The 22,943-nt window shown below is 46.1% G+C and overlaps 1 protein-coding gene and 1 long non-coding RNA gene across 4 annotated transcripts in view; both read right to left on the reverse strand.

Annotated features, from left to right (window-relative positions):
- The window catches only part of LOC127525970 (uncharacterized), a 495,457-nt gene that overhangs the window by 357,010 nt on the left and 115,504 nt on the right, over positions 1-22,943 (reverse strand). The window lies entirely within an intron of this gene.
- Positions 1-22,943, reverse strand: part of rps6ka2 (ribosomal protein S6 kinase, polypeptide 2) — a 123,790-nt gene that overhangs the window by 68,901 nt on the left and 31,946 nt on the right. For all 3 annotated transcript variants that reach the window (XM_051919407.1, XM_028821099.2, XM_028821100.2), the window contains exon 2: positions 119-235. In XM_051919407.1, the coding sequence (XP_051775367.1) occupies positions 119-235 (117 nt within the window). The remainder of the gene's footprint in view (positions 1-118; positions 236-22,943) is intronic.

Consider the following 22,943-nt stretch of genomic DNA (forward strand, 5'->3'; position numbering starts at 1 on the left):
CCACAGACCTTTAATGTCACAAGAAGACGTGCAAAACCTCGCTAATCAGCCCAGATGATAATAAGCAGCATGACTGGTGACCTCTTAAGAGTGGACCGGTCGGCGGTCCGTGGCTTACCTTCCCATAAGAGCCTTGTCCCAGGATCTTGAGCAGTTCAAACTGGGAGGGGTCCGCCTTTTCAAAGCCCTCCTTGACATGGTGGCTTATGTCAATCTCCTTCACGAGGCCGTCATCCTGTTAGAGAGACACAAGAAGACGACACGTCAGCCTGGGAGAGGAACGACCTGATTGGACAAAACACTGGAGTGAAGACCAATCAGCTGCACCCGCATGGTGGCTTTTTCTTTTTTTTTTTTTATTAACAAAACCTGAATGTGACGACGCGCTGACCTCACTGACATCAAACAGTTTGTCACACACGTGCGCACGGGGGGAGTCTACATGTCACGGTGAGGTTTCGCGTCAATTCTTTATCTTGAAAGGTGATGTTTGAGGTCCTTCTGTTGCTGCCATTTTGACAGCCATCGTCGGCCCCATTTTCCACGGTGCTCGGGGTGTGACTTCTAGGGTCGTGACCTGCGGGCAATCGGTGCGATGGAATTAAAGGTCAGCTGGGAGCTCCTTTTGTTATCCAATCGGTGGACACAAACCTCCTAAATGAGGTTAAGCTGATGAGCACGTGAGGGCATCCCACCCAGGGTTGGCTCCTGCTGCCAGGGTACCCACCTGCTCGTGAAGGAAGGAGGGCCTTAAAACACGCGGCTGGCACAGCAGACATTGGGAAGAGATGGCGAGACACCGCAGGAAATGCAGAATAAACGACATAACGGCGGGCAGTTTGGGAGTGAAGCGGCAGGAGGCCAGAGTGTCTCTGCTGATTGAATGCCAGGTCAGCGGTGGCAGACACTCAATGAGATGACAAATGCGGATCTCCTGATGTCACGGCCACACTGAGAAGTGTACCTCTAATTAGAGCAATGTGAGCCGGAGCACCGCTGCTCACCTGCGCATCACTTTCACGAAAACGTAGCAGGTAATCAGACACGCCGGCGAGAGTCGCTGCAATTAGCCATCTATAAATGGTGCTGAAAAATCTCAATGTCTTCATGTGGCTGCCTAAAAGTCAGCAATTCAGTCGTGTGAAAAAGTAAGTGCACCCCAAGAAACACATTGTGGATGTCAAATCGAACTTGGATCTTCATTTATACAGAATCTAGAGATAAAGGTGATGTCACCTGTACATTTCCTAGTCCGTTAGTTAAATAGGCACATTCTTCATGACCGATTAACACGAGGGGCAAACGATTAGCACCTCATCACAGGGGGTCTCATCTGAACGTGTCTTCCTGTTTCATCTCCAGACGTCAGGATGGCTTTTCTTTTTGTTCTTGATGTGTGTGTTATTACCAGGATGAGCTCCAAGGATCAAGCTGAGGCCTTCACGGAGTGTGGGCAAGGATTTTAAAACAAATCTCCAAACAAATATAATCAACCATTCTACTGTCCAGAAGATCGCCCGCAACTGCCCACCAGCAACCGCAGCAAGTTCAGCATGACAGCAGAACACAAGGTGCTACAAGATGTCACTAAAGACCCCATTCCAGGATCTACAGGTAGTGTCTGGCCCTGATGACATCAAAGTGTACGAGTCCACCATTTGGAAGTAGCCGCACAGATGAGATCTACATGGGAGGAGAGGAAGAGGAGGAAAGAGGAAGAACATCAGGACAGGAGTAACACCTAGGCAAAGACCGGGACTTCTGCAACAAGGTGCCGTGGACAGATAAGGCCAAACTGAAAGTTATCTGGGCACAGGAAGGCACGATTAAAGAAAACGAAACCACCTGACTGAACTGTGAAGCCGGGGCTGGAAATGTTCTGCTCTGGAGCTGCTTTGCTACATCACAGCCTGGGCGGCCCACCATCACAGAATCCACTAGAAACTGTTCATCGAGGACTGCCTGTCAAAAGACGGAAGGGGCCTTGAAACATGACATTGACCCCAAACACACCAGTAAATCTGCCAAGGAACGGCCAAGGAACGGCTGAAACGGACAAGTGAAAGCCCATCATGATGTTGTGTTGGTGGTGGAGGGATTTAAAATGGGCTTTGCAGACAAGAAAAGACCCCTCAGATATCACACAGCTAAAAGAAATCAGCAGAGAGGAGTCGATGTCAAGGACTGGCAGGCAGTTACAGGAAGTGCCTACCTGAGGGGGCAATACCAGCCACTAGAGCCGGGGGGGGGGGGGGGGGGTCTCCAGGATGGCATATCTGTTGAGTTTTCACTGAATAAATGACTGCAAACGCAAACTCTGACTGTGTGTGTTTTTAATGGCATCCCCACTCTCTATACTTGCTGTACTATTTAGATGGAGATGAAACCTTAAAAAAAAACATTTCATGGGGTGCACTTACTTTTGCACACGACTATTTTTCATTGGGTAGCATTTCGTTGGGTTTAAATGTAATGTCAGGTCATTGACTGTGTGACGTTTGCATGCCCCCCCCCCCCCCCATACACATCTAGGGGGCTTTTCTGCCCACATCCCCAGAGACATGGAGGTGAGGTTTACAATCGTGTGTGAGTGTCCTGTACTGGAGCCCCCTGCTGGGTTGATTCCTGTCTTGCTTTCCTCCTAGTCGTGTGTGCTCCATGATGGCCTGGCACCCCTCCACAAACGGACAGGGCAGGTTTGATCTTTGTGACCCCAGGTTCCCTCAGAGGTCTTGATCTGGATGGAGTGGAGTAGAAACATCAAAAACGAGCAGAGGAGTGCTGTGAGTGTGACGAGCTCTCGCCGTGAAGCGCAGACACAATATCCAGTAATTTGAGCTTCTGCCGGCCTATTTATAGCCGCCTTCTGGTACTCGAGCATGAAGAGAGCTGATGGCGGTCTCACTAAACAGCTGACTAGAAGTGATGACAGCAGCCGCGCGGCGGTGCTTACTCAGTGTCTCGTTTCATGAGCCGATTCACGAGTCAAAGAAAACGCATTAACAGATACAGAAGTCTTCTGGTGTCTTTGAAGAGTGACACTCAAACGTTCGGGTCCTGAGACAGTCAAGTGCCAAGTTCAGATGACTGCATGTCCGTTTGTCAAGTGGACAATTCAAGTTGTGACACGTTAAGGAAAACAACAGCATGGAGCACTGCAGACACGTGGATCAGGACTAAGCGGGCTGACCCAGGAGACAGCAGAGGGCACGGAGCAGAGGTGTCAACCTCCACACCCAAACGGGAACATTTATGGAAGGGCGGCTACCTTCTGTACTGAGGCTCAGGTCACCTAAGAAAGGAGGATTCTCAGTGCCAGGCATGCATTTATTTAGAGAGGGCGGAGCTGTTTAGTGCAGGGGCTGGGCTAATGTAGAGAGGGTGGGGCCACTTAACAACACCTGGGTTCGTTCACAGAAGGCTGAGCTACTAATGCTGAGCTATGCTTGTTAAGTGAAGGCAAGACTTTCGACTTGAAGTGTGGCTTACCTATAGGGGGTGTGGCTTAACTTAGAGCGGGTGGGCCTGTTGGATTCAATTGAAGAAGGTGGGGCTACTGATGCAGAGCTGTGCTCACTGAGTGAAGCCAAGGCTTTCTTCTTGGGGGCGTGGCTCATTTAAAGAAGGTGGAGCTCTCAATAGAGGTTGGGTTAACTTACACAGCACTGGAGTTCAGTCAGAGAAGGTGGAAAAACTGATGCAGACCTTGTGCTCTTCACTTCCTTTTTGGAGGTGTGGCATACATATAGAAGGTAGAGCACTTTATGGTGGGGGCGTGGCTTAATTTAGCGCGCATGAGGCTCTTTAATAACACCTGGACTCATTTAAAGAAGGTGGGGCTACTGATGCAGAGCTGTGCTCATTGAATGAAGACAAGGCTTCCTACTTGGGGGTGTGGCTTACATATAGAAGATGGAGTGCTGTATGGGGAGGGGGGGCTGGCTTAACTTAGAGAGTGGGTGGGGCTCTTTAATAACACCTGGACTCACTCAAGGAAAGTGGAGCTTGTGATGTAGAGCTGTGATCATGGAATGAAGGCGAGGCTTCCTACTTGGGGGTGTGGCTCAAATACAGGAGGCGGGGCTCTTTATCGTGAACTTAAATAGGGCGCAGCTATTTACAAGAAAATGGAGCAATCAAACTGAATTGGAAGGCACTTGTGGTTGGAAAATTCTTGGATTTTGCGATTATTCTCTTGTGATTCCTTTTTGATTCTTTGGATTTGGAACCTGTGCTCTGTTTCTTGACTTCGCCGTGGATTTTGTTTTGGGACTTTGTCCTCCTTGGTAATTCTTCCTTTAGTCTTTTTGTGTTCCACAGAGTTTCTTGTTATTTCAGAGTACTTTTGTTAAGAATACATCTTTTATTTTCTAAAGGTTTTCCATGGCCATCTGTGTTACTAGCCAGGGTTTTTTGACTGGAGTTTCCCCTCTACTGGACATTTTTTGGAATTGCTTTGAACTTAACATACTTGACAACTCTCAGGCAGCATAACAGGTGGACTGTGATGGACTCAGAGAGTTTAACCTGCTTAGTCTCAAGCAGAGGAGACTGCATGGGGACCTCATCAGGATGTTCAGAATCCTCAAAGGCCTCGATAAAGGAGATCCAGCAGAACCACAAACTTGAGGACACCAGTGGAAATGAAGGGGAAGTGCACTTAGGATTAAATTATATATATATTACAAAATGTCAGGGGTGCACTTACTTTTTCACATGACTGGAAATGGAAATGGCAAACGCCTGAATTACTTGCCATCTCTTCCCAATGCCTGCTGTGCCAGCGAGGTGGATACTCTGGTGGCAGGAGCCAACCCTGGGTGGGAACATAAAAAGCCCTCAAATACGCTTCAAAGAGTTGTGGGATTTGGGAAGAAACAACTGAGCCACAGAGTTGAAGAAGAACCCTTCACAATCTTTAGGAAGGACCTCAGTGAAGTGAGGGGGCAGATTAGCGGTGAGCTGAACAGACGGGCAGCAAGTGGACTGAATGCTCTCCTCTCATTTGTCGAATCGCTCGTATCTTCTTTTTCGGTTCCTTATTAAGAATTTCCTGACCTTATTTATTATAAAAATCCCTTTTGTTGCCTTTTATGCCAATTCTGATTCTGCACTTTAAAAACGGATTCAAAGACGTCGGTTTGTTTCCACCTTCTTTTTGAGGCCATTTTGTGCCTTTTATGGGCGCCGCCATTGTTACGGCATTGCTGTCGTATTCGGGGCGGAGGTCGTGGTTTCAAGCGGTACAGAAGAGCAGCAGCACGCAGTCTCGGCTCATCCGACAGTCGGGTAACGATATTTTACGCGTCTTCTGCTTTGTTTTTGATCTTTTGACCCGTTTCCCAGACTTGCCACTTTTTGTACTCAACTACGCTTTATCGTTTCTGCGTTACGCTTTTGTGAAGAATTTTCGGTGGACAATTTCTCTCCATGTCCTTACATCCCATGATCTTTGCTTTAAAAAGACACAATATGACCATGCAGGCCTTGGCCGGGTCATTCCTGTGCCGGGATGTTGGATTAGTTAAGGACCCGAGGGGCATCAGGAACTCAGTGCTTGCTGCCAACTCCCCCGTTTAGGCCCCATAAATAGTCAATAGTCAGTCCGCCCCATTCGGATTGAACTCATTTGTATTTCTGTATCCTGTGAATATCCGCTTTTTAGTCATAAACAATGGAAAAGGACCTGGGAGCGCAGGCTCTCCGTTGCTCTGTGATTTGTAAGCAGCCCAGAAATTCTTATTTGATTGAATTCTTTGTAATCCGCCGCCACCTGATCCTCCAAAATGTCATCTGTAAATACAAAGACACAACCCTATGAATGATAAATACGTTTATGAAGCGGCCGTATGACGTCTGAATAGAATCAGAGTCCGTTCCTGGAGGTCGCCTGCCGCTCATGTAGGTCACCAGCTGTTGCTTCAGATAAACCGCCTCCTTCCCAAGTATTTACCGGGATTACAGAGTCAGTTTCCAAGGTACCGTCGAGGATGAAGAACGTCTGCTGAGCCGCACTCTGCACGGGCCCAGGCGGCTTCTTTACTTGATGTCGGAGCGTTAGGATCGGAAAACTGCACAGCTTATTAGGAGTGAATTGGAATCCCAGCAGTGCAGCAGTCAGGCTGGCATTCTGGGCCATTTCTCAGTCTGGTCCTTGAATGTTCTCCCTGTGTTTGTGTGGCATTTGCTTTAGTATTCTGTGTCGTTCTAAACTGACATGGTGTGGGTGTGAGAGAGGCACCTCCTGGCCTGCATCCAAACATTTTCAAGCTGACTTAGTCCAGTTCAGGGTCTTGGGAAGGCTAGACTGGAAACCAATCCAGGACGGGGTGCCAGTCCACCAGAAGGTCATGGTGTTATATATTATGGTGGTGTGGTGAATAGCGGCCCACACCTGGTGCTTGGTTTCTACATGCAAGATCTCCAAAGATGGTCCAGGACCCTTACGCCACTGGGATAGCCTCAGGACCTCTCTTGTCCATGAGCTGGACTAAGCGGGCATGAGAACATTCTGTTTTATTATGCTGCCAGCTATGCCTTTTCTCTGCAGGCTGGCATTTTAATTCACTTTCTGTTGTGTGAAAATTGAACGGTGGCCGAGCTTCACAGGGAATCCCTACTCAAAGTGGAGCTTGTCATCCACACCAAACAAGCTTCAAGTCCTCAGAACTTTAAAACATTTTTGACAAGAGCCAACCATTCAGGCCAACAAGCTCACCAGTTTCTCCAAAAGTCAAGTTCTGAAGGTCCTGCTGTTTGCCAGTCATTTATTCCACTCCAAGTCTGCTGTGGTCTTCAAAGACAGCCCTTGTGACCCATTGGTGGGGGTGTTGAATCAAGCGTGGGGTGGGGGGGTCCCACTGTGACCCCCAGCCATCAAAAACAACTGCAACTTGTGACCCAGCGGTTGAGAAACGCCCATTAGGCAGCCACAGGGTGCTGATACCAATGGGGGCGCCATTTTGAAAAGTCAAGCAGCGCACATTCTGGACCTTTCTGTCACCCATCCACTCACACTATAGACACTGCGAGGTGCTATTTTGGTAATTAAAGGGGTGGGCACCCCAAAGGGCTCCATATGGGCTGGCACTGAGGTTCCGAGGAGAGGCTTACTGGAAGTTGTGCCATTCTGATGGTATCTCAACCCCCAGTACATCCAGAAGATGGTCTACATTAAAAGCCCTTCTACTGCTCGGCTACTCACTTGAGTTTCTCAGGTCACCATCTTGCTCTCCTTTGACTGGTGGTCCTCAGTTCTTGTTTTATTTTTGGTGTTTCTATTTCTGGTTGCCAACTTGTGCCCTGACTTTTGCTTTCCTGGTTCTTTCCCTTTCTGAAAGTGACAGGCCAGCTGGACCTACTCGGTCTCGTAGTCCACTGGTGCATGCAACTCATGAAACATCTGGCCATGCTACAGAAAGGCCCTTTGTGTGTAGTCCACTACATCTGTACTGGGGGTGCAAGGCTTTTTAAAACGGGCCCATGGATCACCTTCAGCTAAGCCCACAGAATGGCTTCCTGGGTTCTGTGACGCTCTGAGAGCCCCACATGTCCACATGACAGGGCCAGAGGGACATGAGAGTTCACTTACGCTACAGTGGGTGTCTACTCTGCCCCCCCAGGGTCTCCTAACACATCTACAGGAGTTCCCTCCTTCCACATCTTACTTAAACTCAAGCCTTGTGTTGGTCCCTTAGTGCCCTCTGCTGGCTAAAGACAGGGCTGCCATCAGCCTTACTCTCCCCAAGAACAGTCCAGCGCCAGCTACCAGCTCCACTTTGTTACCAGCTATTTGCCCGTATGTCGGTGTGCAGGTCATTGCAAATGAGGCTGCGTGGGTCACCGGTGGGCACGCTGTAACTTCTGGAACAGAGAACAAACCAGTCCTCACGTCTCAGGGTCTGCACACCGGGTCCATGTAAGGCTGTCTGCCTTACGACACAGGTTGGCACTGGAGGGTGGTGGGTTGCTATCGTTGGTTTGTGGGTGGGTCACAGTGGGTCATGAAAGGGTTTTTGTGGTCAACCAGAGGGATGCGGTTTGTTATCACTGACTTGTGAATGGGACACCGTGGATAACAAGTGGGTTGTGGTCCACCAGAGGGATGCCGGGGTCATCGTTGGCTTGTGCACGGGTTACGAGTGGGTCACCGTAGTGATTAGGAGTGCAGCACGATATGTGCCCCCATTTCCAAGTGAGCTTGTTTCACCAGAGGGGACCCCCAATTGCACTCATTTTACCAAGGGGCCAGTTTGCAGTTGTCGCTTGTGGGTCATCAGTGAATTTTAAAAGGTGGTGTGGACTGAATGTATAAGAATTAAACACAAGGAGATGTGCCAACGTTAGCAAAACTTAAAGGACCCTCCAAGAGTCAGAATAAATATTCTTATTATTCTTATTACGTCACAGGCTCTCACGACAAAGGATTTCAATACTGCGGCTGATTTTCGCATTGTCTTGACCTTTACTACTCTGTTGTTTTGGTTTTATGGCCATCAGTCATAAGTACAAATCGCTTCGACTCGGCCAGCCGTAAACTGGCACAGGACCGTATTTGGATATTTCGTAATTGCAGGCGCCGAGGGCTCCAGTCCCTCATGATCCTCGTGGGGTGAGCTTGCTGGTCTTATATAAGATATCAGAGGTTACTAAGTGCCACTGGGACCCCAGCCATCTTCCCAAGTGACCGCATACACAGACTGGCACCCCAAAGCCATGCCAGCGGCTAATCAATCCAATTCCAGTAAAGCCCACTTATACTGATCCCCTCCAAATGGACTCAGACCAGAATCAGAGGGTAAAGCACCAGAGTAATGATTGGGCTCAGAGAATTAAGCCAACACAGTCAACCAACTGCCCACCCAAAGCCAAGATGCCAAGCATAACACATAACGGTGTCGGAACAGCAGACCACCAATGTACAACAGAACCTCGGCCACGAAACAAAACCCAAAATACACAAAGATGATGTTGTGAACAAAACGATAAAAACAATAAGAGAGAAAAAAAAAGATTAATACAATCAACACCAAGAGAAAGAATTCCTCGTAACCCACCCTAGTGGGACCCTGTAGTGTCCTGCCAGGCTCATCGGCTGTGAGACGGCGGGCGAGGGCACACCCTGGCACTGCTCTTCTTACTTCTCTCCTAATTGCTACTCTCTTGTCTAATTGGTAATTACCGCCTGCTCCGAGTGGGGCTGGAAGGCCTGGAATTAAATCAATGGAAGTGGGAGGCATCATTGCAGCAGCAGATGACATTCTCAATGTGGATTTTCACTGTCGAAGCCCACAGTTCTGTACTTTGGATCTTCGTGAAGACGCAGCAGCAGCAGTTGTGCAGATTCACCCAATTCAATGGTCAGGAAGGGTGTGCCCAGAATAGAGAAGATCATTAAAGGAGACCCTGGGGTCAGAAGGCTCCTCGAGGACCACCGATAAGCTTTAAGGCTGCCTACTTCAATGGCGAGGGCTGGCATCAGGAAAGGCATCTGGATGTAAAAATGACACCAAACACCTCTAATGGGGAAGTCTGGGTGGAGAGTTGAGATGAGGGTGACACTTGACAGGACATTCCAGAACATTCTGGAGGAGAGATATCCATTTGGCCCACACATCCATGTCACCTAATCTCTCTTCAAAATAGCATGGGGTCCAGATTTGAAGGTCCTTAAAGTCCCGATGTCCACCGTGCTACTTGGCCACTTAGCTAATGTATCCACGGCCCTTCTAACGTTTTCTGACGTTTCCCCTTAACACGTTTTCTTTCATCTGTGCCTTTCTGTGTCCTTGAAGGACTCACTTTAACATAATGGCTGGGATCCATTCTGCTAAATCCCTTTCATAGTTTTAAACACTTCACTCGTGTGTCCCCTCGTAACTCAGCCTCCATTTTGAAGCTGGTCACATGTTTGGATAAATGGGGAATGTTGGCATCAGGGCATGTTAAAATAACACTTACACCTCTACTGGGGGAGTCTTCTCAAAAAAAAAATAATGACCCCATATGAAGATGGGAATAGCTATGGAGGAGGAAGAGGAGGAGGAGGAGGAGGAAGATGACTCGTGTTCCTCTTAATCTTCCTTACCTTCGCCTGAGAAGGTTCAGGACTTCAAGTCCTTCCTCCTTGGTAGCTCTTCATGGCTCTGAATCAACCCAGCTGCTCATCTGTCACTCTACGTGGTCCTGAAGGAGACAAGCCACACTTTGCTTGTGTCCCATTGTCACAAATCAACCCCGATGTTCTTCTTTGATCCTCATGGTCCTGAATTAGACCCATGTTCCTTAACCTTTCTGGTGTCATGACCCACTTTTTTCCCCAAAGTTAAGTATTTTTGCAACCCACCAAGGTTGGACTGAGTGCGATCGATCCCAGTCATTACCCACTGCACAGCCCACTCACAACCCACTACCATTATAAAAATCAGGAGTGGTCTCCACTCGACTTTCTCATATACTCAAATATGGGGGTGGATATTTGAGACGTAAACCGCCAGACAATGGTTGTACCTTAAAGAACCATCAACAACAAATCAAATCAAATGAATAATATATTAAACAACTATTATAAAAGTAAAGTGGGATAAATGGGACTCTGCAACTGTATGAATAAAAGGTAAAGCACCACTTCCAGTTAGCAGAAAGTCTACATTTGTACTGAATACTTGTATGCAAAATTTGGTTGACCGAAGTGAAAGCGAACTCAAGTTATCGTGTTTACACACACACAGTGTCATAATTCAATAAATGGTATTTTCAGACTCAGAGAGGTCTAAAACGTCGAAATTCATCAAAATCTCGACATCGAATCTTTGGATGATTACAATACTTTCCCTACTCTTCGTATACGAGAAAGCAAAAAGTAACAACTGGGCAGCTGCGGCCCAGTGGTTAAGAACCATTAAAGTGGACCATTCACTCACTATGTGCTGTGTAGCAAGGTGGCACAGTGGTTAGCACTGCAGCCTTGCAGTATGGAGACCAGAGTTTGCATCCCAGGTCTTCCCTGTATGGAGTTTGCATGTCCTCCCCGTGTTTGTGTGGGTTTTCTCCAGGTGCTCCAAAGACATACAGGTTGAGTGAATTGGTGACACTAAATTGGCCACTGTGTGTGTGTGTGTTTGTCCTGCAGTGGACCCTGTTCGGTGTTTATTCCTGCCTTGAATCCTAAGTTGGCTGGGAGAGGCTCCAGACCCCACAAACCCTGCTCAGGATTAAGTAGGTTAGAAAACAACATGACGTGACTCCTTAGTACGCTCTCCATGGTCCTGAATCAGCCCAGTTGTTGTTCTTTGTATCTCGGTGATCCTGAATCAGACCATTCATGTCCTATTAGCTCTCCATGATCCTCAAACGGACCAGTCACTCTTTAGTCACATTCCATCGTCCTGAAGTAGCCCAGCTGCTCACTACTCCCTCTCCATGGTCCTGAATCTGAATGGTCCCATTTCACTTGCTCTCCGTGGTCCTGACTTCGACTAGTGGCTCTTCTTTCGCTCTCCATGGTGCTGAAACACCCCAAGCGGTTCTGTGTGTTTCTTTCTCCAGTGTGGTTTTGTCTTTTCTGTCACATGGAGACCAAAACTGCACACAGTGGTCCAGATGACCCCCCCAGCCCCCCAAAGGTGTGTTATAAAGCTTGAGCACATCTTCCCATGACTTGAACTCCACACATCAGGGTGATATGTAAACTAATATTCTATTAGTCGTCTGTACCGACTGACTGGATGAGGACAGCAACCAGTCCACTGCAAATCACAGGTCCTTCTCATAAGGTGGACTTTTAGGTTTCAGACCCCTCATTGTGTATTTAAATCTCACATTTCTCCTTCCTACATGTAAAGGTACTGACTGCACTAAATTGGTGACAGTCTGAAGCGACAATGGAAGCAGGAGATGGGAGGTGGGAATATAAACTAGCAAAAGGCCGACACAGAATATGAAGTATCAAAAGGGACAGGCTAAGAATTGAAACAAAAAAACAAACCTAATAGTGAGGGGCGTAGCAAGAAAATCAAAAAAAGTAACAATAATTCTTTGCATTTATATAGCGCTTTTCTCACTACTCAAAGCACTCAGCAATTACAAGTTAAGGGCCCAACAGAGCAGAGTCCCTATTGGCATTTACAGGATTTGAACTGGCACCTTCCGATTGCCAGTACAGATCCCTAGCCTCAGAGTCACCACTCCAACCTTCATGAGGACAGCCGAGATGTAATGAAAATACAGAAAAGGTTTGTAACCAGAAATCAGTGATTATGCAAGAGTTATTAGTTATATCCACAAACTGGACAACCAGGACATGCACAACACTGACCTTTGCACCTTTGACCCAGTAGTGAAATCACATGCTGCACACTTCCAGCTGACCTCACCTCGGTCACAAAATGGCAGTGGTCTTTCATATTCAACATTATGAAGAACACACTGAAGCTAAAAATAAATGTAACCGCCGGATCCTTTGGCCCCCAAAACCCCTAGAAATATTTAGAGACTAAGGAACCATTTAGAAGGCCAGTCATGACATTAAAACTTCACATTTTCTTTGTCCACTGATCTGCTGAAGCCCCTCTGCCGTCCAGGGGCTCTGTGATGACTCAGCACATTCGGCCATTCCACCCAGTTTGCTAACCGGCGTCTTATTATTGAAATTCTTATCCATTTATATATTAAGATACTACGGATAAACAGCATACACGTGGAATCCCGTTATAACGGAACTCTTGGGACCATACAAATATTTCGTTATAACGAATATGGGGAACATACATGCAGTATTGTGACGGGGGTCGGCTGCGATTTGCCATCTCCAACGTCAGCGGCGCAAGGCCAGCTAAACAGTAAACCAAAGGCGAAGTAACGGGTCGTCCTGTGTAGGATCAGGCTAACCGCGTAACGTGCGAGTCGCCCAAACTTTACAACATTTAAACTGGCTGGGCTTTGACCTGCTCTTCCTCACACTCTCCTGATTTGTCTTCTCCAGACCGCCTCGGCCATGGCGGGGATTCCGAGCCGCCGGTGTTCTTCGAAATTGACGATGGGAGCCCGCGTCATGGCTCCTCAGTGAAGTCTTCAGACTGGACCTGCCTTCTCTATAAAGTTCCTGCATTTTACTTGAAAACCTGGACGCTCTTTCCTATCGCTCGTGCAACTCTGTGACCCAAGCTTGACAACACCGGTATAAAAAAAACAGCGCTTCTTAAACGGCAAAAAATATTTTATTTGAAAATGAGACTTTAGATGCACCTTTTTTTAATAGAAATATAAAATAGTTATGAACATATGAAAACGAGACGTTAGATGTAACTTTTTTTAATACAAACGCGCTTCTAATTTTTTTTCGTTCAGGTCCCAACGCCCGATCTTTAATTTTGTCTTCCAGTGACGTGCGGTGAGGTTCATGGCTGGTGACACCTTCAGAGTGACATTTACAGATCTATGAAGCCCTAAGAGTCGCGTATTCACTACTGAATTGGCAGCCAGCATGCACATTGACTACTAGTTATGTTTCATATCTCATTCTTTACACACACACTTGTGAGGCGCAGATTTGGCTAAGAACAGCGGACAGAGAGAGAGCGGAGAGAGCGCATTTGCTCCTCGCCCTCCATGTGTTCTAAATTCGCCGTTGCAATTCCGCAATTCAAACTCATTCAATACAAATGAAAGTATAGAGTGGTGTACAAAAAAAAAAAAACAGAATTCAATTTTGACCTTATTTGAAATATTTAGTTGTTTTTAAAAGCTTTTAATTCTGATGTTTTAATCAATTTTAATACAGACTGTTCAACAAAAGGATAAAAAAAAGAATATTTTATTTAAGGTCACAATTTAGTTTTTAAATATTGGATTGTTTTTTTCTTAGTCTAATCCCATTTTTTATAAAATTGAAAACCGTTTATGGTCTTACCTTTATTTATAAATGATGTACATGCGCCTATCCTTCGACACGAAAATCTCCATCACTCCTTATATTCCTTTAGTTTTAAAAATCTTAATCTTCCATTTTGGCAGTCAGTCGTAGCAAAAAATAAAAATAAACGGCCCGCTGCAGTGCACGTGACTTTCTAATATCGCGAACTTATTGGCGCCTCAGCGTAGAAGAACAGCAGCGACGGTCACCTGTTGTGCTCACATGCGCCCCCTTCAGGCCGGCACGGTACTGTCTGCCTTACTCACCCTGTGCCTTTTTTCACTGCGGTTTTATGTTCGAACAGCAACACTAAATATGTCACACACATTCATTAAAGATATTAGCCAGACTGTGGAAAGTCAGGGTGTATAATAAAGATTATATTGGTGACATACAGAGAGACAGCGACAGGCACGCGTATGAACCCAGTGAGTGAGGAGAGCGCAGTGTGAGGCTCGTCCCTGCCGCCCCTCGCGTTTCTCCTGTGTATTTGAACAGGAAATGCGCCAATTCAGCGATTTTCACTATAAAAATGATCACAATTATTGGAATCATACAGAAAACAAATTTGTAGCACAGACCAGTGGACACGTTTATTTTATGTTATCATTAGTTGTTTCACTTTTCACGATGACAGGTGAGGGTCACCTGCCTCCCCTGACCGCTCGTCCCTGTTGTCTTCTTTTTTTTTTTACTTTCAAATTGTTGACAGCATTGAACGCGACATTCTGACTGATTTCGCTAAGTCGTTTTTGCTTCCGATGCGGTGGGCTGGCGCCCTGCCCGGGGTTTGTCTCCTGCCTTGCACCCTGTGTTGGCTGGGATTGGCTCCAGCGGACCCCCGTGACCCTGTAATTAGGATATAGCGGGTTGGATAATGGATGGATGGATGGATTTTTCTTCTCTCCGGAATCAACTTTTTCCAGGATTGTTAATTTTTTCTTTCAGTGTAAACAGACGCCACTTCTCGCTTTTTCTTGTTTGTTCATCTCAGTGAACATTTCATTCATTTAATTCGCTATGAAACTGGCAAATCCAGTATGCACCCCCACACAACTACGTAGCTACCCCTGAACGATGTCGCACCTCCGTTATCGCTGAGACCGCCCAAGAGCGGACATTTCGCAGCAGAATGTCACTTTCTTTGAGGGACCCTGATGCGGGGTTCCCGAGACTCGGCGCTGTAAGTGTAGGTGCGGCATTAAGTTTTTTTTTTGCTTCGCATTAGGCAGTTTATGGCCCAAAAAACGTTCATTATACTGAAATTTACATTTCGATAAAACGAAATTCATTTACCATGATGTTGTATGAACGTCTGTCCGGGCCCACAGAAAGTATTCGTCATACTGAAAATATCGTTAGAGTATTAGCTATAACGGGATCTATTATTACTATTACTATTATTATTACTGTTATTATTATCATTATTGTAGTTTTGGAACTTCAACAAAGAATCAAACGTCACCACTCTCGAAAGGCACTATATAGGCAATGTGACTGAGTTTAGTTGAGGAATCTGACAGCCGTAGAGATGCGGGTGACTTTGGCCTCGGGTTGGCCTTCTGCCTTCAAAGTGTGACAGTAAAGGGGGGCAGAAATGGCAGCCTAACCTTCAAGCTGACCCCACAGGGGTGTCACGGGGTCTCCCAATGGTCCACACAAGTAGGTCCTACACGCTGTGGCTACACAACTGAAGCAAACTGGTGATATAACAATTCCAAAACTTAACTAACAAAGGAGTCTCGTGTCCTCCTACACCAACACTTCATGGAGGCAGCGGCTGTCAGCTCAAAGCTCTTCTGCAGTCTGAAGTAGCCATTAACAAAAATGGAGAGCGCGAGTGGACACAGGCGACTCCAGGTGGTCCATCCTGCGCTGCCGAGTCACCATGAGCTCCGCTCCGACATGTCAGAATAAAGCGAATGAAGAGCCACAGGGGCGCCGAGTGGGCGGCAGGGGTCACATCTGCCCACCCGGGTCCAAGCGAGTGTCGAACCGCTCCATGCCATGCCAGGCTGAACAACAGGAGACCATCGAGGGGGGGGGTCTCGACCTCAAGTGGTGTTCAGTCAGCAGATATTTGGTCTGCCAGCCCCGAGGCCTGTGAATGATGGGAGCCACAAACCTTCCAACCATTCACACTGGGGGGCCGACTCTGTGTGGCCACAAGTAGAGTCGATGACCTGAACACGCTGGAGAAGGACGAGCCATCAGGGTCAGGAAACTGTCAGTCAGACTTGACTCGTATAAAACATCTTTGACAGCTAAGACAGAGGAGGACCTCGGCGGACATCACTGAGCGAGGGTCCGACCATGTGGGGCAGCCCAAAGCCAAGGGGTGGACGGGGAGCCTGATGTGGACTGGCTTGTCCCTGCCTTCCTCCCAGGGCTACAGGGGTCGGCTCCGACTCCTCGTGATGTGAACTGGACCAGGCAAGCCTGAGAGTATCGGGTGGTCTTCTTTGATTTCTGTACCTGTTCTCAACTTTTTAACATGATTTGCGCCGGGCCCTTTTTATGAAACTGTTTCACTGAATTGCTATGGAGATTCTATCTGCAACCCCCCCCCCCCCCCACCTTCCGCCATCCACTTCCTTAACCGGCTTATCCAGGGCAGCTGGAGCCTAACCCAGCAAGCATCGGGTGCAAGGCAGGAACAACACCAGGTGCCAGTCTGTTACTGGGAAAACACACACACAGAGGCCAGTCGACCAAACCTGCGTGTCTGAGGAGTGTGGGAGGAAACTGAAAATCTCCTGAGGATTGGATCTGCTGTTGAAGGCACCAGCATGGCGGTCAAAGAGGACCAACTGGCTGCCAACGCCTCATCAGAGCACCGAGCCTCCCTTTAATGAATTCAGCCAAACCGCCACCTCAGTCTGACCTTGACCTGCCTTGTCACACATCACTGAGCATTTCATTGAATTTCCTTCATTCAGATTCCTAGACAATTACTGGGAAAAGGGAAGCCATGAGAGCAACACGGCGGCGCAGCGCATCGCATGAGGCCAAAGAGTGAACAGGCACGCTGGCCACCTGGTGGTGAAAACTGGGCACTGCACAGCACCGGGCTCCTCATCGAAACCTGACGACTAAGTGCCATTGATGGCAATGATAGATAGATAGATAGATAGATAGATAGATAGATAGATAGATAGATAGATAGATAGATAGATAGATAGATAGATAGATAGATAGATAGATGTGTGAAAGGTGCGATAGATAGATAGATAGATAGATAGATAGATAGATAGATAGATAGATAGATAGATAGATAGATGTGTGAAAGGTGCTATAGAATAGATAGATAGATAGATAGATAGATAGATAGATAGATAGATAGATAGATAGATAGATAGATAGATAGATAGATAGATAGATAGATAGATGTGAAAGGCGCTATAAATTGTAAAGACATGCCAGTATATCAGCATATCCAGTGTAACACCCAGGACTGTAAGGCACTATATGATAGTCTTTTGGTGGTCTTACTGCAGTACTTTCTTCACTCTGTGATGCCCAAGCTGCTCTAATTCATAAATGTGCACATTCCTCGGCCCACTTCAGCTCTGACCTCCAAGCTCCTGCCCCAGCTGGTATTGCCAAGGCTCCAGGTGGCACATCAATCAGTTTGGCACTGGCCGGTGTGCCGACTCTCAGTTTTCACAGTCTGATGGCTCTGATGACAATGACGCCATCTTAGACTCCTCTTGGGCTGAAGTGCATCAGTGAAGATTGCAGCCCATCACAGAATTATTCCGGATTTGGAATCATGCGAGGCACAGGTGCGATGGCAGAAACTTGGAGAAGCAAGTAGCCATGGCGACTCGGCACTTGAGCGAGTTGGCGGTGGGTGAGATTATTAATAGCCCATATCGCCTACAGTGAGGCGCTGCACTCGCCATGCATGTGGTCTCCTTGACGCTCACGCTAAAGAACAATTCTTAGTGATAAGTCGAGCAAATGGCACATCAGCTCCAGATCTTCAGGTTTGATTCCCTTTGTTTCTTCTGTCTGTCTGTCCATCACTGCACCTGCCCAAAAGGCCCAGACCTCCCCAAGACACTAAGGGGGTCTCAAGAGTCTGGCCCTCTGCTTAGATATTCTATGTAAATATCAATAAACCTTCACTTTGTGTAGCGTGAGGACTGAGTCACCTGGGTCACCCGTGTCACAGTAGGGCCCCAGTCAGTGTCACATCCCTCTATAGGGCACTATATAAAAATAAAATGAATTGAAATTGAACTGGCAGCCATAGGGGTTTCAAGTTCAGTTGGTTAAGTACTTCACCAAGCTACCCCCACTGGCACAAATACAAGATTACAGGACCCCCACCACCAACACACATGGAACCAACTTAGAATGAACCTGAAACAGAAATGCGCTTGGCGTGCAAGAGGGAAACACACAAAGACCACTCAGACCACAACTGGCATGGGTTTCAGCAGGCCACAGCACCATGTGAAATGCCTAATGTGGCCCTTCAGTAGCGGGCACTAGTCTTGGCACCAACACAAAAGACAACTACCCACCACCATGGGGATGAGCTGTGGGTGGTCAGTAGACTGTCAGGCACAATGTCCCCACCACAGAGAGCCACGTCACTGGCCAGAGCTCACATATAAGAAGGACATGCAACACGTGAGTGACACAGGACAGGCCACCAGAACCAGCAGGCCCATGGCCTCAAGTCCTGTAAGCACACGGCAGGAGGAGTCCTGGGGCCGAGACACAAAGGACAAGGGGGGCTCGGCTCACAAAGTGCAATGAAGTGAATGCTGATGTTAATGTAGCGCCTTTCACGTCTATGTTCACCTCGGCGGAATTGTGCAGATGAAGCAGCGGAGGAACCCTTTTGTGTAACTCTGACCTAAACTTCTTCAAGAAACTTACTGGTTAGTTCTTATTAGCACATTCCAATCAGAAAAGTGCTGTAAAAGGCACCATATAATAAAAAAACAGATAAAGACATAGAGGGTACGGTATGATAGTAATATACAAAAGAGAGAGATAAATAGATAGATAGATAGATAGATAGATAGATAGATAGATAGATAGATAGATAGATAGATAGATAGAGTGAAAGGCGCTATATGATAGATAGATAGATAGATAGATAGATAGATAGATAGATAGATAGATAGATAGATAGATAGATAGATAGATAGATAGATAGATAGATAGAGAGTGAAAGGCGCTATATGATAGATAGATAGATAGATAGATAGATAGATAGATAGATAGATAGATAGATAGATAGATAGATAGATAGATAGATAGATAGATAGATTAAGAACACTACATATTATAGTCATATAACTGCAATTTGCTTTTATGCTAAATAAATAAATACTGAGAGAAAGTACTGTATATTATAGAGAAATTGGAAAGGCACTACAGTATATCAAATAGTTCTAGAGATGAAAGACTTTAAATATTATATAAATGTAATTAGCATTGAGTACTATAGAAAAATGTGAAAGGCACTATATAATAGAAAGATCAAACAAGTATAATAGATAAATGGATAGTGAAAGGCACTATATAAAGTAGAGAGAGAGCGAGAGAAGGCACTAAACATTTTAATACTATTATATAAATGAAATGTACTTCACGTTTAATAAATAATGACAAACAGTATATTTTAGATATATTGGAAAGGCACTATATAAACCAATACACAGATAAAAGACGCTGATGCCCATTTGCTCACCAGTTCACGTGACCCTCACTATCTGTTGACCAACTAATGGCTCAGCTCCAGTTTGTTCTAAGACTGTCTTTATAGCTACTTCTTTACACCCCACTGTGTGTTTTGGTTGAAGGCTCCAACCTACTCATGAATATTGATAAGTTACCTTAGAGTGGCAAAATGTATATGAATATTCATGATTTGTTTGTAGCACATTTTCCTAATCCACTAGATGGCAGTAGACTGCTGTCCTGAGCCTTATTCTGACTTATTGTTGGACATCAGAGGGTCTCCCACTGATCCTGGTGGTTCGTTTTGTTAAAAGCACTCAGAGTACCAAAGCACACAAGTCCTGACAGTTCCAAAAATACCTGCTGTGGGGGTTCACCATCAAAAAGCCCTGGCTAGACTCAAAAAGGGACTTACAGAATATTTTAAAAATAAATAAATATATTACATATATATAAGCCAAAAAAATAATATTATATTATAAACAAAATTGTTCTAAAACAAAAGCAAACTCTGCAGACAATAAGCACCAAAGGATCACCGGACCCACCAAACACTGAAGCACATTTGAAACAAGCTGCTATGAACTGTGGGAGACCCCAATCCCCAGATTTATAGGGTGGTTCCTGGCGGTGATTGGCAGGCGGCCCCGTTGCTCAGTGGCCCACCCACAAAACACATGGAAAACAGCAGAGGCATAGAGAACAAAGCAAATAAAAAAATGTAGGTAACATTAACTTAAAAACAATGAGGCAAAACTGAACCAAAAAGACAGGAAGGCTGGCCTGAATATAACAACAGCAGGTAAACCCAAAAGACACTCGGGTTTAATCGTTTTCACTTAGAATTCTGAGCCAGAGAGACAGTTGAGGTTAATGCCAGGAGGTTAAGAAGATTAATAAATACCTTCAAAAAAAATCCTACTATCCACTGTCACACACATGCGCTTGGGGGGGCTCCATCGAGGCTCTGAGAGGGTAAACCCTACTGCCCAGACACAACAGGGGGCGCTGTCACTCACAACCTTGTCTTTCTAGCCACAGCTCCAATGGACTGCTGGCCAGACGATAGCCAAGCACCGCCCACTAATCTCCCAAGCCACGCCCTTTTTTGGGTCCCTATATGTATATATTGTAACTTTAAAGGAGCAGGAGATTCCAGACACAAGTGCACAGACACAGTCAAGGGTTCAAATTAAGTGAAATTGTATTACATAAAAGTATCTTTCACCGTTTCCACCTTCCAGCACATAAGTAACCACAATATAATAACAAATCTCCTCCAGGCAAAACTTTTCCTCTAATGTATCAACTCCAAACCCACCTGGGTGAGGCCCAGTGCCCTTCTTTATACCAGACCTCGGAGTACCTCAGGTGCTGCCACACTGCAACTAGAAAGCACTTCTGGGAGAAGGGGAAGCCTCACAAAGTAGGGAGAGCCGTTTCCTGCAGCACCCATGGAAACCCACAGGGCTGCCTCATGGGACTATAACTCCCAGTATACTTTGCAGCTGTGGATCGGGATCCTCTGACCCAGGACTGCTGCCCCAGAGGTGCATGCTCTCTTGGTATGCTACCTCTCCAAGTCCACCCACCTATTCTGGCCTCCCAGCCAGGCAAGGATCTTCTGTTGAATCCCACCAGGATGCTAGTCCTTCCATGTTGGCTAAGACAGGGCACTCTGCCTCTGCCTGTTATTACCTTTGGAAACGAGGAAAAAAATGGATCTGAACAGAACAGAAAAAGAAGGGTAAGGCCAAGATGGACAACTGCATGAGAGGAGAAGGACTTGAGAGTGTGAGAAACATACGCCTTAAGTGGAAAAGTCACATCAGAAACTGACAATTAAAACCAAAAGGTGAAAACAGGCAAAAGAACACGGACACTGGACACAAGACAACTGCAAAAGTGTACTGGGGTCAACATCCCGGATTCAGCTTTTCTTAATTGAAGACCTCACTGGGGTGAAAAGAAGAAGCCAAACAAGGTCTGGTAAGGCGTGTAACACTCCACACTCCAATGTCCTTCTCTGCTTATGCAGTTGTCCATCTGGACCTTCTCTTTCTATTTCTATCCTGTTAGCTCCAGTATGCAACTTTGAACTTTTCACATTGCAAACAGGACTCTTAACCAATGAATGATGAAGAGAGGCGGGTCCACAAATCAAAGAGTCTTTCCTGTGAGATTTAGATTTCCAGTTTTCTTCTGTGATGGAAGTAACTACAGAATTTAACAAGAGTTAAGCCCAAAAACGCACGCAGTTCACATTTTGAGCAGGCAATTGGGTAGCAGGCATGTGAAATATGTGACATTTTCTCACCTGCTTTATCCAGACCAGGGTCACGGCTGGGCATATAATATAATATAATATAATATAATATAATATAATATAATATAATATAATATAATATAATATAATATAATATAATGTCCTCACATCTACTAATTCCAGTTCACTAACCCAGTGTGGCCACAGCCTGTCCTAGCAGCGTCAGATTCAAGGCAGGAACCAACCCTGAACAGAATGCCAGCTTTAAACACGAAACAGTTACGAGAATGTGAAATGTGTTTATGAAGTGGTCTTTCTCAGGGCCTTTAACTACATGCATAATATACTAAGGGCTGAGTCCATCTGTGATGCAATTAATGTGGCTAGAACCCTGATCTTAATCTTAATCTTATGGTCTTAATCAAAAGCTTATGACATGATACATGCGGGTGAAGCAAAAAATGTGGCTGGCAGCTTCCTCTACAAAGTTATGAGGGTCTGCCTCTTTCTTAGGGTGAAATACACAGGGAAACCGATCAAGAAGGTGATGTGGCAGAGAGAACAAGAAGAGCAGCAACATCTGCCGAGTGTGAATCAAATTGCAGAAGCTGATCTTGTGATAGGAAGAAGAAGAAGCAGAGAAATGACAGTTGTGGCACCTGCTAAGCATCAAGGACATATGGTACAGAAACCTGCTGGGATTTTGAGACCTACTGGGGCTAGAACTTCAGTCTTGGGAGGACCAGAGGTCTGTGTGTTTCTAGTATTATATATTTTATAATATTATTTAGGGGTATTGAGGTGAAGTGGGGCATTCAGAGATTATCAAGGCAGCATCAGTCGCAATGAAGAAACCCAGTTTGGACAGGACACCAGTTAATCTCAGAAATGTTATATTATCCAACCTGCTATATCCTAACTACAGGGTCACGGGGGTCTGCTGGAGCCAATCCCAGCCAACACAGGGCGCAAGGCAGGATGCCAGCCCACTGCAGGGCACACACACACCAAGCACACACCAGGGACAATTTTGGATGGCCAGTGCACCTAACCTGCATGTGT

The sequence above is a fragment of the Erpetoichthys calabaricus genome, chromosome 15, assembly GCF_900747795.2.
Source record: "Erpetoichthys calabaricus chromosome 15, fErpCal1.3, whole genome shotgun sequence".
Taxonomy (NCBI): Eukaryota; Metazoa; Chordata; class Cladistia; order Polypteriformes; family Polypteridae; genus Erpetoichthys; species Erpetoichthys calabaricus.